Source organism: Nerophis ophidion, linkage group LG19, assembly GCF_033978795.1.
Source record: "Nerophis ophidion isolate RoL-2023_Sa linkage group LG19, RoL_Noph_v1.0, whole genome shotgun sequence".
Lineage (NCBI taxonomy): Eukaryota > Metazoa > Chordata > Actinopteri > Syngnathiformes > Syngnathidae > Nerophis > Nerophis ophidion.
The window spans coordinates 20,648,682-20,668,900 of record NC_084629.1 but is presented as its reverse complement, the minus strand read 5'-3'; the positions used below and the strand labels follow the sequence as shown (position 1 = coordinate 20,668,900).

The 20,219-nt window shown below is 42.5% G+C and overlaps 1 protein-coding gene across 3 annotated transcripts in view; it reads left to right on the top strand.

Moving 5' to 3' along the window:
• Nucleotides 1–20,219, top strand: part of LOC133538161 (kalirin-like) — a 259,495-nt gene that overhangs the window by 155,043 nt on the left and 84,233 nt on the right. For all 3 annotated transcript variants that reach the window (XM_061879521.1, XM_061879520.1, XM_061879519.1), the window contains exon 38: nucleotides 3,566–3,668. In XM_061879521.1, the coding sequence (XP_061735505.1) occupies nucleotides 3,566–3,668 (103 nt within the window). The remainder of the gene's footprint in view (nucleotides 1–3,565; nucleotides 3,669–20,219) is intronic.

The window sequence follows — 20,219 nt, the reverse complement described above, 5'->3', positions numbered from 1 at the left end:
ATAGAGCTGGTCCACAGTTCCACGACCAGGACAAAAACCACACTGTTCCTCCTGAATCCGAGGTTCGACTATCCGGCGTAGCCTCCTCTCCAGTACACCTGAATGAACCTTACGGGGAAGGCTGAGGAGTGTGATCCCACGATAGTTGGAACACACCCTCCGGTCCCCCTTATTAAAGAGAGGAACCACCACCCCGGTCTGCCAATCCAGAGGTACCACCCCCGATGTCCACGCGATGCTGCAGAGTCTTGTCAACCAAGACAGCCCCACAGCATCCAGAGCCTTAAGGAACTCCGGGCGGATCTCTTCACCTTGCCACCGAGGAGCTTTTTAACTACCTCAGCGACCTCAGTCCCAGAAATAGGAGAGTCCACCACAGATTCCCCAGGCACTGCTTCCTCATAGGAAGACGTGTTGGTGGGATTGAGGAGGTCTTCGAAGTATTCCTTCCACCTATCCACAACATCCGCAGTTGAGGTCAGCAGAACACCATCCGCACCATACACGGTGTTGATAATGCACTGCTCCCCCTTCCTGAGGTGGCGGATGGTGGTCCAGAATCGCTTCGAAGCCGTCCGGAAGTCGTTTTCCATGGCTTCCCCGAACTCTTCCCATGTCCGAGTTTTTGCCTCCGCGACCGCTGAAGCTGCGCACCGCTTGGCCTGTCGGTACCTGTCCACTGCCTCCGGAGTCCTATGAGCCTATTATTAAAGTAGTACATATTAAAATATTATAATAGTACATATAGACTCAATGTCCAGCACCTCCCTCGTGACATGTTCGAAGTTCTTCCGGAGGTGGGAATTGAAACTTTCTCTGACAGGAGACTCTGCCAGACGTTCCCAGCAGACCCTCACAATGCGTTTGGGCCTCCCAGGTCTGTCCGGCATCCTCCCTCACGATCGCAGCCAACTCAGCACCAGGTGGTGATCGGTAGAAAGCTCCGCCCCTCTCTTCACCCGAGTGTCCAAAACATAAGGCCGCAAATCCGATGACAGAACTACAAAGTCGATCATGGAACTGCGGCCTAGGGTTTCCTAGTGCCAAGTGCACATATGGACACCCTTATGTTTAAACATGGTGTTTGTAATGGACAAACTGTGACGAGCACAAAAGTCCAATAACAAAACACCACTCGGGTTCAGATCCGGGCAGCCATTCTTCCCAATCACGCCTCTCCAGGTTTCACTGTCGTTGCCAACATGAGCGTTGAAGTCCCCCAGTAGGACAAGGGAATCACCCGGGGGAGCACTTTCCTGTACTCACTCGAGTGTACCCAAAACGAGTGGGTACTCTGAACTGCTGTTTGGTGCGTAAGCACAAACAACAGTCAGGACCCGTCCCCCCACCCGAAGGCGGAGGGAGGCTACCCTTTCGTCCACCGGGTTGAACTCCAACGTACAGGCTTTAAACCGGGGGGCAACCAGAATTGCCACCGCAGCCCGTCGCCTCTCACTGCCGGCAACGCCAGAGTGGAAGAGGGTCCAGTCCCTCTCCAGAGAAGTGGTTCCAGAACCCTTGCTGTGCGTCGAAGTGAGTCCGACTATATCTAGCCGGGACTTCTCCACTTCGCGCACTAGCTCAGGCTCTTTCCCCCCCAGTGAGGTGACGTTCCACGTCCCAAGAGCAAGCTTCTGTAGCCGAGGATCGGACCGCCAAGTGCCCTGCCTTCGGCTGCCGCCCAGCTCACATTGCACCCTACCTCTATGGCCCCTGCTATGGGTGGTGAGCCCATTGGAGGGGTGACCCACGTTGCCTCTTCGGGCTGGGAACAGGCCCGGCCACCAGGCGCTCGCCATCGTGCCCCACCTCCGGGTCTGGCTCCAGAGGGGGGCCCCGGTGACCCGCGTCCGGGCAGGGGAAATCTGGGTCCATGTTTTGTCTTCTTCATAGAGGTCTTCGAGCTGCTCTTTGTTTGATCCCTCACCTAGAACCTGTTTGCCTTGGGAGACCCTCCCAGGGGGCATAAAGCCCCCGGACAACATAGCTCCTAGGATCATTGGGACACGCAAACTCCTCCACCACGATAAGGTGGCAGCTCAGAGAGGAGTATGATGTGAATAATGCTGTATAGTATTTATTGTCTACTGTGAGCAAACTGTGGTGCTGAATATCCCCTGGGGATCAATATAGTACTTTCTTTATTCTGTTCTATTCTATTCTATTCTATTCTATACTATTAACGCATATTCTTGCAGATTACGGCGATCATTCAGATTAATGGCGATTATTGCAGATTATTGGTGATTAACGCAGATCAATCCAAGTAAATGCCGATTAATGCAGATTAATGCCAATTCATGCAGATTAATGCCGATTAATGCATATTGGCGATTAATGCAGAATAAAGCAGATTAATTCTGATCCATCCAGATCAATGGTGATTAAAGCAGATTAATGGCGATTAATGCCAATTCATGCAGATTATTGGCGAATAATGCCGAATCATGCAGATTAATACCGATTATTGCATATTATTGGTGATTAATCCCGATTAATGCCAATTAATGCAGAATAATGCAGGTAATTGCGATTAATGTAGATTAATGCAGATGAATGTTGATTGATGTTGATTCATGCAGTTTAATACCGATCAATGCATATTATTGGTGGTTAATCCCGATTAAGGCCAATTAATGCAGAATAAAGCAGGTTGAAGGCGATTAATGCATAATAATGCAGATGAATGGCGGTTAATGTCGATTTATGCAGATTACTATCGATAAATGCAGAATAATGCAGATTAATGCCGATTCATGCAGATTAATGGCGATCAATGCAAAATAATGCAGATTAATGGCGATTCATGCAGATTAATACCGATTAATGCGTATTATTGGTGATGAATCCCGATTAATGCCATTATTGCAGAATAAAGCAGGTTAATTGCGATTAATGCAGAATAATGCAGATGAATGGCGATTGGTGTTGATTCATGCAGATTAATACCGGTTAATGCATATTAATGGTAATTAATGCAGATTAATGGCAATTAATGCTGATTCATGTGATTAATACCGCATAATGCATATTATTGGCCATTAATCCCGATTAATGCAATTTAATGCAGATTAATGCAGAATATGCCGATTCATGCAAATTAATCCTGATTCATGCAGATTATTGCGGATTAATGCATATTTTTGCCGATTAATACCGATTAATGCCGATTCATGAAGATTAATGCAGATTAATGGCGATTAATGCCTATTATAGCATATTATTGGCGATTAATGCTGATTAATGGGGATTAATGCTGATTAATGCATATTATTGGCGATTATGACGATTATTGGCGATTAATGCCTGTTAATGGTGATCCCTTGTAGGACACTGTATTCATCTTAAGTCTGCCGGCTGACAAGCTAGCAGCTAATTATGTGTCTCCATACACAGTGTGGAGCACTTCACTAAATTAATAATAATCTCTTCCATTACCGCAGATAAAATGCATTTCTTAGTATTTTAAATATCAATTTAAAGTGTATTATCACTGGAGGATGACATGTTACACATCAAAAAATAAAAAATAAATAACGCCAGCTCGTGAAACGTGTTTGTTCAGGGACGGAGGCGAAGACGGAGACAGCCAAGGGGACGGCGGCAGCCAGCCGGACACCATCTCCATCGCCTCCAGAACCTCGCAGAACACCGTGGACAGCGACAAGGTAGGCAGCGCTAAAGCAGTGCTCCTCAAACAGAGGCGTTGTTACATGTGTGTGAGGGGGTTGCGGGGGGTAGGGGGGGTGTGAGTTAACTTTCACTTCAGGGGAGTGTGAGAGGCAATACCGTAAACCTTGACGAACATAAATTAATAAACTTTCACTTCTTGGGGGCGTGAGAGGCAATCGTGTAATAGCCTATATCTTGACACACATACATTAATAAACTTTCACTTCTGGGGGGCGTGAGAGGCAATCGTGTAATAGCCTATATCTTGACACACATAGATTAATAAGCTTTAATTTTTGGGGGTGTGTGAGAGGCAATAGCGTATATTTTGGCACAGATTAATGAATAAACTTTCACTTCAGTGGGAACGTGAGAGGCAATACCGTAAATCTTGACGAACATAAATCAATAAACTTTCACTTCTGGGGGGCGTGAGAGGCAATCGTGTAATAGCCTATATCTTGACACACATACATTAATAAACTTTCTTTGTTGGGGGTGTGTGAGAGGCAATAGCGTATATCTTGGCACAGATTAATGAATAAACTTTCACTTCAGTGGGAATGTGAGAGGCAATACCGTAAATCTTGACGGACATAAATTAATAAACTTTCCCTTCTGGGGGGCGTGAGAGGCAATCGTGTAATAGCCTATATCTTGACACACATAAATTAATAAACTTTCACTTCTGGGGGGCGTGAGAGGCAATCGTGTAATAGCCTATATTTTGACACACATACATTAATAAACTTTGATTTTTGGCGGTGCGTGAGAGGCAATAGCCTATATCTTGGCACAGATTAATGAATAAACTTTCACTTCAGTGGGAACGTGAGAGGCAAAAGCATAATAGGGTAAATCTTGACACATAACTTAATAAACTTTCACTTCTGGAGTGGCGTGAGAAGCAATATCGTAGTAATATATATATATTGGCACAGATAAATGAACACACTTTCACTTCTGGGAGGCGTGAGAGGCAATAGAGTAATAGTGTATATCTTGACACACATACATTAATAAACTTTAATTTTTGGGGGGCCTTGAGAGGCAATACCGTATATTTTGGCACAGATAAATGAATAAACTTTCCCTTCAGTGGGGCGTGAGAGGCAATAACTGGTATAGCTCGGTTGGTAGATGGCTGTGCCAGCAATTTGAGGGTTCCAGGTTTGATCCCCGCTTCCGCCATCTTAGTCACTGCTGTTGCGTCCTTGGGCAAGACACTTTACCCACCTGCTCCTAGTGCCACCCACACTGGTTTAAATATAACTTAGATATTGGGTCTCACTATGTAAAAGCGCTTTGAGTCACTAGAGAAAAGCGCTAGTGATTTAGGGCTATATAAGTAAACATTGATTGATTGATTGATTGATTGACTTCACTTCACTAATACGTTGGCACAGATAAATGAATAAACTTTCACTTCAGGGGGGGCGTGAGAGGCAATACCATATATATTGGCACAGATAAATATATACATTTTCACATCAGGGGCGCGTGAGAGGCAATAGCATATAGCTTGGCACAGATCAATGAATACACTTTCACTTTAGGGGAGCGTGAGAGGCAATAGCGTAATAGCATATATATTGGCACAGATAAATGAACAAACTTTCACTTCGGGGGGGCGTGAGAGGCAATAGCGTATAGCCTGACACAGATAAATGAATTAACTTTCACTTCAGGGAAGCGTGAGAGGCAATGGCGTAAATCTTGAAACAGATGAATAAATAAACTTTTACTTCAGAGAGGACATGAAGGGCAATAAATAGCGTAATAGCTTTTATCCTGGCACAGATAAATGAATCAACTTTCACTTCAGGGGAGGCGTGAGAGGCAATAGCGTATATGTTGGCACAGATAAATGAATAAACTTTTACTTCAGGGGGGCGTGAGAGGAAAAAGCGTATAGCTTGGCACAGACAAATGAATACACTTTCACTGCTAGAGGGGCGTGAGAGGCAATAGCGTAAATCTTGACACACATAAATTAATACATTTTTATTTCTGGGGGGCGTGAAAGGCAATGGCGTAAATCTTGACACACAAATTAATTAACTTTCACTTCTGGGGGGGTGTCAGAGACAATAGCGTAATAGTGTATTGGCACAGATAAATGAACACATTTTCACTTCAGGCGGGGCGTGAGAGGCAATAGCGTATAGCTTGGCACATTTAAATGAATAAACTTTCACTTCAGAGGAGCGTGAGAGGTAATAGCGTATATATTGGCACGGATAAATGAATAAACTTTCACCTTGGGGGGGCGTGAGAGACAATAGCATATAACTTGGCACAGATAAATTAAATAACTCACTTCAGGGAAGTGTTAGAGGCAATAGTGTAAATCTTGACACATGAATAAATAAACTTTCACTTCTGGGGGGGCGTGAGAGGCAATAGTGAATGACTTGACGCACACAGATATTTAAATGAACATTATTTTCTCTCAGTGTGAGAGGCAATATTGTATACCTTGACAAAGATAAATTAGTAAACATTCACCTCAGGGTGGGCTTGAGAGGCAAGAGTGTAATAGCGTATATCTTGACATACATACATTAATAAACTTTCACTTTTGGGGGGAGCGTGAGAGGCAATAGCGTATAACTTGACACAGATAAATAAACAAAAAACGGGGCGCAAACAAATTGTCCCCCTAGAAAAATGTAACTGTGAGGAAGTTCCAAACAGGCCCTTTTATGCAGTGATAGCATCTTTTGTGTTAGAAAAAAAAAAGTTGGTTACCCTGGGGTGGCGTGTCAAAACATGATTGAGATCTGCGCTAGAGATACATTCATGCTAATGATAAGTTAATTGTGAAATTAGACAATGAAGTTGTACTTATCTTGGCGATGAGCTGCTCACTAGCAAGGGCGTACGTGTGTGTGTGTGTCTGCGTTTAAACATAAAAATATGTTTATACAAATAACTTATAACAGGCTGATCTTTAAAAGTATATATTAAGTTTAGTCTTTATCAAAAATAAATGCAACATAGCCAATTATGCAAATTCTACAATGACGTCGATCACGCCACCTCACCTCCTGGCCACACCCCCGCTGCTCACAAACTGACTGCCGGTCAGTGGTAAACAAAGTTGTAATAGTTGTTCCTCTGGAGCAACAGGTGACATGTGATTGATCTTTGTACTAGAGAGGAGCTCTCAGTGATGCATTCCCAAATGCTTCAATGTTCTTCTGGAAGTCAATTTCTATAGCAAGCATGCGGCAAAACCCTAAAAGGGACACTTTTTCTTTGGAGTTTGGTGTAGGGCTGCTTTTGTAGGTTTTGATGTTCTGTCGCTGCTTCTGCTGAAATTGGACACAGTATGCAGCATGAGACAAGACTTGCTAATTTACACACACACACACACACACACACACACACACACACACACACACACACACAGATGTCAAGCATGGCCTCCCTCTGTGGCGTTACACAGTGTGGCCTTTTCATTGAGCAACCTCACGCCCACTTACTGCTCGGCCCTTAAATGTCACTGTCACACACAATATGAACAGACACACACACACACACACACACACACACACACACATGCACGCACACACAAACTGTTTGTGACGTATATCTCTGCCTGAATGATGAAGTCTTTGTTTACACAAAAGTATGTATTTGATGAATTCTGCATACATATATTTATTAGGCATATATATATATATATATATATATATATATATATATTTGTGTGTGCGCGCGTGTATATGTGTGTGTGTGTATATGTGTGTGTGTGTGTGTGTGTATATATATATATATATGTATTTATACATATATATGTGTGTATATGTATGTATATATATATATATATATATATATATATATATATATATATACATATACATATGTAGAGTTTTAACTTGCACTCACAGATGTAGCGACCAACTGTAGTTACTGACATTGGTTTTATAAAGTGTTCCTGAGCCCATGTGGTGATATCCTTTACACACTGATGTCGGTTTTTGATCCAGTACCGCCTGAGGGATTAAAAGTCCGTAATATCATCGCTTACGTACAGTGATTTCTCCAGATTCTCTGAACTTTTTGATGATTTTACGGACCGTAGATGGTAAAATCCCTAAATTCCTTGCAATAGCTCGTTGAGAAATGTTGTTCTAAAACTGTTCAACAATTTACTTACAAAGTGGTGACCCTCACCCCATCCTTGTTTGAGAATTACTTTGCATTTCATGGAAGCTGCTTTTACACCCAATCATCAATCAATCGATAAATCAATGTTTACTTATATAGCCCTAAATCACTAGTGTCTCAAAGGGCTGCACAGACCACCACAACATCCTCGGTAGGCCCACATAAGGGCAAGGAAAACTCACACCCAGTGGGACATTGGTGACAATAATGACCCAGTGGGACGTCGGTGACAATGATGACTATGAGAACCTTAGAGAGGAGGAAAGCAATGGATGTCGAGCGGGTCTAACATGATACTGTGAAAGTTCAATCCATAATCGATCCAACACAGTCGCGAGAGTCCAGTCCAAAGAGGATCCAACACAGCAGCGAGAGTCCCGTTCACAGCGGAGCCAGCAGGAAACCATCCCAAGCGGAGGCGGACCAGCAGCGCAGAGATGTCCCCAGCCGATACACAGGCGAGCAGTACATGGCCACCGGATCGGACCGGACCCCCTCCACAAGGGAAAGTGGGACATAGAAGAAAAAGAAAAGAAACGGCAGATCAACTGGTCTAAAAAGGGAGTCTATTTAAAGGCTAGAGTATACAAATGAGTTTTAAGGTGAGACTTAAATGCTTCTACTGAGGTGGCATCGCAAACTGTTACCGGGAGGGTATTCCAGAGTACTGGAGCCCGAACGGAAAATGCTCTATAGCCCGCAGACTTTTTTTGGGCTTTGGGAATCACTAATAAGCCGGAGTCCTTTGAACGCAGATTTCTTGCCGGGACATATGGTACAATATAATCGGCAAGATAGGATGGAGCTAGACCGTGTAGTATTTTATACGTAAGTAGTAAAACCTTAAAGTCACATCTTAAGTGCACAGGAAGCCAGTGCAGGTGAGCCAGTACAGGCGTAATGTGATCAAACTTTCTTGTTCTTGTCAAAAGTCTAGCAGCCGCATTTTGTACCAACTGTAATCTTTTAATGCTAGACATGGGGAGACCCGAAAATAATACGTTACAGTAGTCGAGGCGAGACGTAACAAACGCATGGATAATGATCTCAGCGTCTTTAGTGGACAGAATGGAGCGAATTTTAGCGATGTTACGGAGATGAAAGAAGGCCGTTTTAGTAACGCTTTTAATGTGTGCCTCAAAGGAGACAGTTGGGTCGAAGATAATACCCAGATTCTTTACCGTGTCGCCTTGTATAATTGTTTGGTTGTCAAATGTTAGAGTTGTATTATTAAATAGAGTTCGGTGTCTAGCAGGACCGATAATCAGCATTTCCGTTTTTTTGGCGTTGAGTTGCAAAAAGTTAGCGGACATCCATTGTTTAATTTCATTAAGACACGCCTCCAGCTGACTACAATCCGGCGTGTTGGTCAGCTTTAGGGGCATGTAGAGTTGGGTGTCATCAGCATAACAGTGAAAGCTAATACCGTATTTGCGTATGATGTCACCTAGCGGCAGCATGTAGATGCTGAAGAGTGCAGGGCCAAGGACCGAACCCTGGGGAACTCCACACGTTACCTTAACGTAGTCCGAGATCACATTGTTATGGGAGACACACTGCATCCTATCAGTAAGATAAGAGTTAAACCAAGACAGGGCTAAGTCTGACATACCAATTCTTGTTTTGATACGTTCTAATAAAATATTATGATCGACGGTATCGAAAGCAGCGCTAAGATCGAGGAGCAGCAACATAGATGACGCATCAGAATCCATCGTTAGCAATAGATCATTAGTCATTTTTGCGAGGGCTGTCTCCGTGGAGTGATTTGCCCTGAAACCGGATTGAAAGGTTTCACATGGCACCCAACTGTTCCCAATTAGCGTGCACACCTGTGGGATGTTCCAAATAAGTGATTAATGAGCATTCCTCAACGTTATCAGTATTTATTGCCACCTTATCCAACTTGGTTGTCATGTGTTGCTGGCATCAAATTCTAAAGTTAATGATTATTTTTTTTACAAGTTTGAACATCAAATATTTTGTCTTTGTTGCATATTCAACTGAATATTGGTTGAAAAGTATTCGCAAATCATTGTATTCAGTTTATATTTACATCTAACACAATTTCCCAACTCATATGGCAACAGGGTTTGTATATGAATGTGTATATGTATGTATGTATATATATATACATATATATATATATATATATATATATATATATACAGACACATATATATATAGGAAATGGATGGATGGATATATATATGTATACATATATATGTATGTGTGTATATGTATGTATATATATATATATATATATATATATATATATATATTCATATACATACATAAACACACATACATATATATATATGTATACATATATATGTACGTGTGTATATGTATGTGTATATATATATATATATATATATATATATATATATATATATATATATATATATATATTAGGAGTGGGCAAATTAATGCGTTAATTACGCGTTAACTCATCAATCTATTAACGCCGACAATTATTTTATCGCACATTTGCATATGTTGTTTACATGCTTTTATTTTGTTAATGCCTTTTCTTAACAAGATGGCATATCCCGGATGTACTTCGGCGTCGAGGGGCTCTTGGTAAAGATGGAACATTTGGCATAAATACTGGACAATTCTGCAAATTTCATGGCTGGCTTACAGCCTGGTCACTCCGGGATCACTTACGACCGCCAGACAATTCTGAATGTGGATAGATCGGGCCGTTTTGGACTGAATGATGCGTGCTTGCTAGACAGGCTAGCTAGCATGGGAATACTTTGCCGGCTACATCCAGCGGCCTGTGAAGCAGCGGAGTATATGTGTTGTCTGTCTATTTATCAATAATGCAGACGAGGAGTGTTGGCTGAGTTCTTAACGTTTACTTTCAGAGCGTGCATATCACAACATACAAGATGCCGTCATGGCGACACAACCTATACCGTGCTACCGCGCATGCTCGTCACTCCTGTTGCATGCTGGGAAGGGTAGTTCTTTTTTTCCCTGGCTCATAACATCACAAATAGTACCATGTATATGTGTTCAGTTTATCAAAGCACCAAGCAAACAATCAGAAAATTCCCATAATATCAATTCCTAGATATGGTCATACTTATTTTAAGTGCACTACGCAGAATAAACACAACCTTATTAATATTGCTACTACGGATAATTTGATCAAAAATTCCCTAAAACAGCCCACTACCTATAATATAGGTTTTTTTAAACATAAGACCCTGATAAAAAAAAATGTTCCTGCTGTTACCTCAGAAATTGCCTGTTCGGATGTTATGTTTGTGGCTCAGAGATTTGTATGTAGATTATATTTATTTTCCATAACAAACAGGATAACTTAAATACCCTGGCAGTGGCAATAAGCTTAAATGTTTGTATTTACATTTTTTGAGTTGATTTTCATAAAATATGCTATTTAACTGCTACTGTTTAACAAGGACTGATTTAAATTGTGTTTGCACAACAAATATTTTGGCGCTTTTGTTCATGTGGGAGAATATTCCAATAAAGGTGCATTACACACTACTTTTGAATTCATTATTGGGCTTTGCGTATACAATGCAGTTATCGCGATTAATCGGAGAAATAGTGCGATTAACTTCGATTAAAATATTTAATCGTTGCTCAGCCCTAATATATATACATATACACAAATATATATATATATATATATATATATATATATGTATATATATATTTTTTTTTTGGGGTGTAAAAACCAAAGGTGTAGTTATGACGCTGAAACGCACTCAGGAACAGGTGCTTTAAGACATGGCTAGCTAGCGGCTGAAGTCCATCCGCAGTCTGCAGTGTTTTAGTTACTTCTAAATCACTAATCCTCGCCTACATGGCAACAAATAACGTACTTTTCTTGCAAGTGTCATCCCTGCAGGACGAGGAATAGCTAAACATGCTTCACTACACACCGTAGCTCACGTGCGTCACAATGTAAACAAACGTCATGGGTGGATCTACACCTGACATCCACTGTAATGATACCAAGTACAATAGCGTATTTAGTTGATACTCTTATGATTACATCAATGTTTTTTATCGTCACCAAATATTTTTTGCCTTTAAAAAAATATATATTACGTATGTTTATGAACTCAAGAAATATGTTCCTGAGCACATGAGGACTTTGAATATGACCAATATATGATTCTGTAACTACTTGATATCGGATCCATACCTAAAATTTTTTTTATAATCCAAAACTAATGTAAAGTATCCAAAAAACAGAAGAATGAGTGATTATTACATTTGAACAGAAGTGTAGATAAAACATGTTGAAAGAGAAAGTAGATAGATTGATAGTACTTTATTGATTCTTTCAGTAGAGTTCCCTCAGGAAAAGCAGATATTAACAGTAAATGAACAAGTAGATTAATAATGTTGACAAAATACAATAATTAATGACACAATATTTTACTGCATACGTCAGCAGACTAATTAGGAGTTTGTTTACTTAATATTAAAAGACAAGTTGTTTAGTATGTTCACTTTTTTATCTAAGGACTAAACTGCAATAAGAAACAGATGTTTAATGTACCCTAAGACTGTAGTCCCCAACCACCGGTCCGGGGCCCGGTACCGGTCCACAGACCGGACCGGTACCGGGCCGCAAAGAAAAAAAAAAAAAAAGAAAAAAAAATACATATACATTTTTTTTAAATTATTAAATCAACATGAAAAACTAAATATATACATTATATATATCAATATAGATCAATACAGTCTGCAGGGATTCAATCTGTAAGCACACATGATTGTATTTCTTTATGAAATGTACCTCGACACCCTCGATCACAATAGGTTGTGACCTTGGACTTGACCTCCCAAAGTCAATTACCAGCTCCTTGGTCTTTGACAGATTGAGTTGCAAGAGGTTCCTGTGGCACCAGACAGCAAAGTCCCTCACCAGGCTCCGAAACTCCTCCTCTCTGCCATCCCTGATGCACCCGACAATGGCTGTGTCATCTGCGTACTTCTGGATGTGACACAGCTCTGAGTTGTAGCAGAAGTCAGCGGTGTACAGGGTGAAGAGAAGAGGGGCCAGCACCGTTCCCTGCGGTGCTCCTGTGCTGCTGATCACAGTGTCAGACGTGATGTCCTTCAGTCTGATGTACTGTGGCCTATCGGTGAGGTAGTTTGAAATCCAGGCAACTAGGCAGGGTATATGTACTGTATAAATGTATGTAATTGTATTATTTAATTTAATTTAACTATATATATTATATGCACGATGGTGAGCGCCTGGTGGCCGGGCCTATTTCCATGGGGCCCGGCCAGGCACAGCCGAAGAGGAAATGTGGGTCACCCCTCCAATGGGCTCACAACCCATAGCAGGGGCCATAGAGGTCGGGTGCGATGTGAGCTGGGCGGCAGCCGAAGGCAGGGCACTAGGCGGTCATATCCTTTGCTACAGAAACTAGCTCTTGGGATGTGGAACGTCACCTCACTGGGGAGGGAGGACCCTGAGCTAGTGCGCGAAGTGGAGAAGTTCCGGCTGGATATAGTCGGACTCACTTCTACGCACAGCAAGGGCTCTGGAACCACTTCTCTCGAGAGGAGCTGGACTCTCTTCCACTCTGGCGTTGCCGGCAGTGAAAGGCGACAGGCTGGGGTGGCAATTCTTGTTGCCCCCCGGCTCAAAGCCTGCACGTTGGAGTTCAACCCATTGGACGAGTGGGTAGCTTCCCTGCGCCTTCGGGTGGGGGGACGGGTCCTGACTGTTGTTTGCGCTTACGCGCCAAGCAGCAGATAAGAGTACCCGCCATTTTGGGTACACAGTGAAACCTGGAGAGGCCTGATTGGGAACAATGGCCGCCCGGATCTGAACCCGAGTGTTTTTTTGTTATTGGACTTTTGTGCTCATCACAGATTGTCCATAACAAACACCATGTTCAAACATAAGGGTGTCAATATGTGCACTTGGCACCAGGACACCCTAGGCTGCAGTTCCATGATCGACTTTGTAGTTGTGTCATCGGATTTGCGGCCTCATGTTTTGGACACTCGGGTGAAGAGAGGGGCGGAGCTTTCTACCGATCACAACCTGGTGGTGAGTTGGCTGCGATGGTTGGGGAGGATGCCGGACCGACCTGGCAGGCCCAAACGCATTGTGAGGGTCTGCTGGGAACGTCTGGCAGAGTCTCCTGTCAGAGAGAGTTTCAATTCCCACCCCCGGAAGAACTTTCAACATGTCACGAGGGAGGTGCGGGACATTGAGTCCGAGTGGACCATGTTCCGCACCTCTATTGTCAAGGCAGCTGATTGGAGCTGTGGCCACAAGGTAGTTGGTGCCAAGAACCCGTTGGTAGACACCGGCCGCGAGGGATGCCGTCAAGCTGAATAAAGAGTCCTATTAGGTTCTTTTGGCTCATAGGACTCCGGAGGCAGCGGACAGGTACCGACAGGCCAAACGGTGTGCGGCTTCAGTGGTTGCGGAGGCAAAAACTCGGACATGGGAGGATTTCGGGGAAGCCATGGTAAACGACTTTGGGACGTCTTCGAAGCGATTCTGGACCACCACCCGCCGCCTCAGGAAGGGGAAGCAGTGCACTGTCCACACCGTGTAGGGTGCGGATGGTGTTCTGCTGACTTCGACTGCAGACATTGTGGATTGGTGGAGGGAATTCTTTGAAGACCTCCTCGAAGCGGTGCATGGGGTATCTGTGGTGTGTTCTCCTACTTATGGGGCTGAGGTTGCTGAGGTAGTTAAAAAGCTCCTCGGCGGCAAGGCCCCGGGGGTGGATGAGACCCGCCCGGAGATCCTTAAGGCTCTGGATGCTGTGGGGCTGTCTTGGTTGACAAGACTCTGCAGCATCGCGTGGACATCGGGGGCGGTACCTCTGGATTGGCAGACCGGGGTGGTGGTTCCTCTCTTTAAGAAGGGGAACTGGAGGTTGTGTTCCAACTATCGTGGGATCACACTCCTCAACGTTCCCGTTAAGGTCCATTCAGGTGTACTGGAGAGGAGGCTACGCCGGATAGTCAAACCTCGGATTCAGGAGGAACAGTGTGGTTTTCGTCCTGGTCGTGGAACTGTGGACCAGCTCTATACTCTCGGCAGGGTACTTGAGGGTGCATGGGAGTTTGCCCAACCAGTCTACATGTGCTTTGTGGACTTGGAGAAGGCCTTCAACTGTGTCCCTCGGGAAGTCCTGTGGGGAGTGCTCAGAGAGTATGGGGTATCGGACTGTCTGATTGTGGCGGTTCGCTCCCTGTACGATCAGTGTCAGTCGGACCCGTTTCCAGTGAGGGTTGGACTCCGCCAAGGCTGTCCTGTGTTACCGATTCTGTTCATAACTTTTATGGACAGAATTTCTAGGCGCAGTCAAAGCGTTGACGGGATCCGGTTTGTGGATGCAGAATTAGGTCTCTGCTTTTTGCAGATGATGTGGTTCTGATGGCTTCATCTGGATCGGATCGCAGCAGAGTGTGAAGCGACTGGGATGAGAATCTGCACTTCCAAGTCCGAGTCCATGGTTCTCGCCCGGAAAAGAGTGGAGTGCCAGTTGGGGGTTGACCCTGCCCCAAGTGGAGGAGTTCAAGTACCTCGGAGTCTTGTTCACGAGTGAGGGAAGAGTGGATCGTGAGATCGACAGGCGGATCGGTGCGGCGTCTTCAGTAATGCGGACTCTGTATCAATCCGTTGTGGTGAAGAAGGAGCTGAGCCGGAAGGCAAAGCTCTCTATTTACCGGTCGATCAATGTTCCCATCCTCACCTATGGTCATGAGCTTTGGGTTATGATCGAAAGGACAAGCTCACGGGTAGAAGCGGCCGATGTGAGTTTCCTCCGTCAAGTGGCGGGGCTCTCCCTTAGAGATAGGGTGATAAGATCTGCCATCCGAGAGGAGCTCCAAGTAAAGCTGCAGAGGTGGTTCGGGCATCTGGTCAGGATGCCACCCGAACGCCTCCCTAGGGAGGTGTTTCAGGCACGTCCGACCGGTAGGAGGTCACGGGGAAGACCCAGGACACGTTTTCACAAGTTTATTCACAATACCATATAACATTTACAATAGTGGTGAATATCATCATTTAAAGATGTTGGTATGTTGGGAAGACTATGTCTCCCGGCTGGCCTGGGAACGCCTCAGGATTCCCCGGGAAGCGCTGAATGAAGTGGCTGGGGAGAGGAGCGTCTGGGCTTCCCTGCTTAGGCTGCTGCCCCCGCGACCCGACCTCGGATAAGCGGAGGAGGATGGATGGGTGGATATATATATATATATATATATATATATATATATATATATTTGTGTGTGTATGTATACTTATGTATATCTATACTGTATATATATGTATAAATATATGTATGTATGATGTATTTATATATATAAATATATATATATATATATGCATATATTTGTATGTGAATATATATATATATATATATATATATATATATATATCCATCCATCCATTTTCTACCGCTTATTCCCCCTTTGGGGTTGCGGGGGGCGCTGGTTTCTATCTCAGCTACAATTGGGCGGAGGGCGGTGTACACCTTGGACAAGTTGCCATCTCATCGCAGCATACTATATATATATATATATATATATATGTGTGTATAAATGTGTATATATATGTGTATATTTACATATATATTATATACACACATATATATATATATACATACATATTTATATATATATATACATATATATATATATATATATATATATATATATATATATATATATATATATATATATATATATATATATATATATATATATATATATACAGTATATATAATTAATATCGAGTATGTGCTTATTGCGATTTCTATTGATATTGTTTCATAACCCAGTCCTAATATTTAGTCCAGGTGTGCCGGACATTTGGCGTGTTGGTTTTCTTTTTGGGAAACGTCATTCTTGGAAATTATTGCCACTTTTTTTTTCATGCCCTCTCGACAAGTTTGTCGTGTTTTTATGTGTTTACTCAGATTTCACAAATGAAAATGCCAAGAAGTGAAATAAGGAAGTCTTATCTCAGCGTCACGTTGTCATCTGTGACGTCTTTCTGCCCTCAAACAACACCCGATTTGTTCATTAGCGTTTTAATGTTGCACAAGAAAACGATATGAATACTTGAAAAATGGAAATTACAATGAGAGGAGGCCATTTAAAAACACAGAAGATGGCAATATAAAGTACGACAAAATACACAGTGTGTGTACTTTTTGAGTCACTTCTTCCATTGCAAGCGTGTGTGTGTGTGTGTGTGTGTGTGTGTGTGTGTGTGTGCGTGCGTGCGTGCGTACAACTTTGTTTTTTTTGCATCTTCAATGGCACTCCATGTTCCACCATAGTCATCTACAGTAAAATACAGTAACGTAGTAGGCTTAAGTATTCATGAAAGATTCGTGGATGAGGATAATGAGAGTGAAAGACTAGAAAAAAAAAGGCGAGGGCAGTGAGAGCGATTCAGATGTTATTAGACACATTTACTATGATAATTCAGGAAAATCCCTTATCTGCCTATTGTGTTACTAGTGTTTTAGTGAGATTATATAGTATCTGAAAGTCGGAGGGGTGTGGCCACGGGTGTGGTGACCGCTAGTCTCTCTGAGAGAAGCCACGCGGCTGCAGCAGGATGCAGGCTCCGCTAATGTCTCCGGTAAGAGCCGACTTATTACCACAATTTTCTCACCGAAACCTGCCGGTTGACAAGTGGTCGGGAACCATGTTCGCTTGACCGCTCTGATCCATAGTAAAGCTTCACATTCGGGAATTTTAAACAAGGAAACACCGGCTGTGTTTGTGATGCTAAAGGCAGCTGCAATACACCGCTTCCCACCTACAGCTTTCTGCTTTGAATTCTCCATTATTAATTGAACAAATTGCAAAAGATTAAGCAACACAGATGTCCAGAATACTGTGTAATTATGCGATTAAAGCAGACTACTTATAGCTTGGATCGGGCTTGAAAAAAAATTCCGCTACAACCCGAGATGTCAAGCCCACGCGTCATCATAAGCGTCATCATTCCGCGACATTTTCAACAGGATACCCCGCGGGAAATTTAAAATTGCAATTTAGTAAACTAAACCGGCCGTATTGGCATGTGTTGCAATGTTAATATTTCATCATTGGTATATAAACTATCAGACTGCGTAGTCTGCAGTAGTGGGTTTCAGTAGGCCTGTAAAGGTCCAGGGTGTTGTATGATTCCCGATTACCGGTGGTTTGAATTTACCATTAATTGTTCCCATAATGTAAGTAGAAATAGTCTGTTCCGGGGTCAAACTGTGGCCTCGATAAAAGCTTTATTCAACGATTCCAAGAGCACTTTACTGTGAGACAACATAAGTGCAATATAATCAACTCACATCCGAATTGTGATTCTTATTCAGCCCCATTCAAATTAAATCAAACTTTTGAAAAATCAATTTAAAAGAAAATGTATAAATGAAAATATTTAAAAACATATTTAATTTGGAAAACATTTTGGTACTCTACACATGTTAATTGTTAGTATGCTAAGCATGTTAGCATGCTAGCTTTATGAGATACTTTTACCTCAGACTCATACATTTTGTCACTTGACACATACTGTTACCGTGCTAAGTATGTAAGTATGCTAGCTTTTATAGCTATTTTTGCAGGGATATACGCCTCAGACTCATACATTTTGGTACTTGACATATGTTAACTGTTAGCATGCTATCTTTTTTAGCTATTTTTTGGCAGGGATACACCTCAGTCTTATATATTTTGGTACTTAACGCATGTTAACTTAACGTGCTAAAAACGTTAGCATGCTAGCTTTTTTCAACATTTTTTGCAGGGATATATGGTGTTTATCAGGGACATGTTTTCTTTTTGGCTAGCATGCTAACTATTAGCATTTAGGCTTTTTGACAAACACAGCTAGCATTCAAGCTTTTATAGCTATTTTTGCAGGTATACACCTCAGACTCTTATATTTTGGTATTTGACACATGCTAACCGTAAGTGTCCTAAATATGTTAGCATGCCATTCCTTTAAGCTATTTTTGCAGAGATAAGCTTCAGACACATATATTTTGGTACTTGACACATGTTAACTGTTAGCTTGCTAGCTTTTTGAGCTATTTTTTTGCAGGGATCCCCTTTCCTTCTTATATATTTTGGTACGTAACGCATGCTAGCTTACCGTGCTAAGTATGTTAGCATGCTAGCTTTTTTAAACAATTTTTGCAGGGATATACGGTATTTATCAGGGACATATTTTCTTTTTGGCTAGCATGCTACCTGTTAGCGTTTAGGCTTTTTAACATACATAGATAGTATGCTAGCTTTTATAGCTATTTTTGCAGGGGTACACCTCAGACTCATACATTTTGGTACTTGACACATGCTAACCGTTAGTGTGCTAAGTATTTTGGCATGTTATCTTTTTTGTTTTTGTAGGGATACACCTTATGCACATGCATTTTAGTACTTAACACATGCTAACTTAGCCTGCCAAGCTATGAGGGATATACCTCAGACTCATACTTTTTAGTACTTAACTCATGCTTAATATTTCCGTGCTAAGTATGTTAGCATGCAGATACGCACCCAACAGACATGTTTTAATTTTCACTATCAGGCTAACTGTTAGCACTTGGGCTTTTTAGCATTCTCCACTGCATCCAGGAAGTCTTCAGAGTTATGTTACAGCCTTATTCCAAAACGCAATACATTCATTTTTGTCCTCAAAATTCACAAGATAATACCCCGTAATGACACTGTGATCAGTTTTTTTGCAAATGTATTAAAAATAAAAAACAAAGAAATGCGAACACCGTCCGGATGCGTTTTAAGTCGGCTTATTTCACCGCGCTTTGGTTTTTCTTTGGCTTTTCAATGTCTGTTTGCACGTGTCCTCATGAATCAAATGCATTAGGAAGCGCTGCGACCATCTGTTGGACGAATGACTCGTCTTTCACACACACAGAAAAACACCGCTCACGTCAAACAGTCCAGCTGTTTGTTCATCCAGTGAGCGAGCTTGCGATCGTGTGTGCGCGTGTGGGTGTATGTGTGCGCGTGTGTGTGTGTGTGTGTGTGTGTGTGAGGAGGGCGTGTGTTTGTGTACGTCCAAAAAAAAGTGCCTTGTAAAGTGTGAGAGTGTGCGAGACGACGAGGAGAGGTGGACATGCCAAAGTGGATGAGATTTAAATTGTTCAAGGAGAGCAGCAGAGTGAGTCCCCACTTTGACTTCTTCTTACCGATCAGACTTATTGACGACTGATTGGCTTTGTCCTTTTCTGACATGGACTTTCCCCCCCCCCTTGAAGTCGGCAGGCGTGTTAAATGATTCCGATAGCTTTCTACATGTTTTGTACGTGAAATAAAGTTTAATCATTGATCAGTTATTGATTATTAACGCGGGCCGC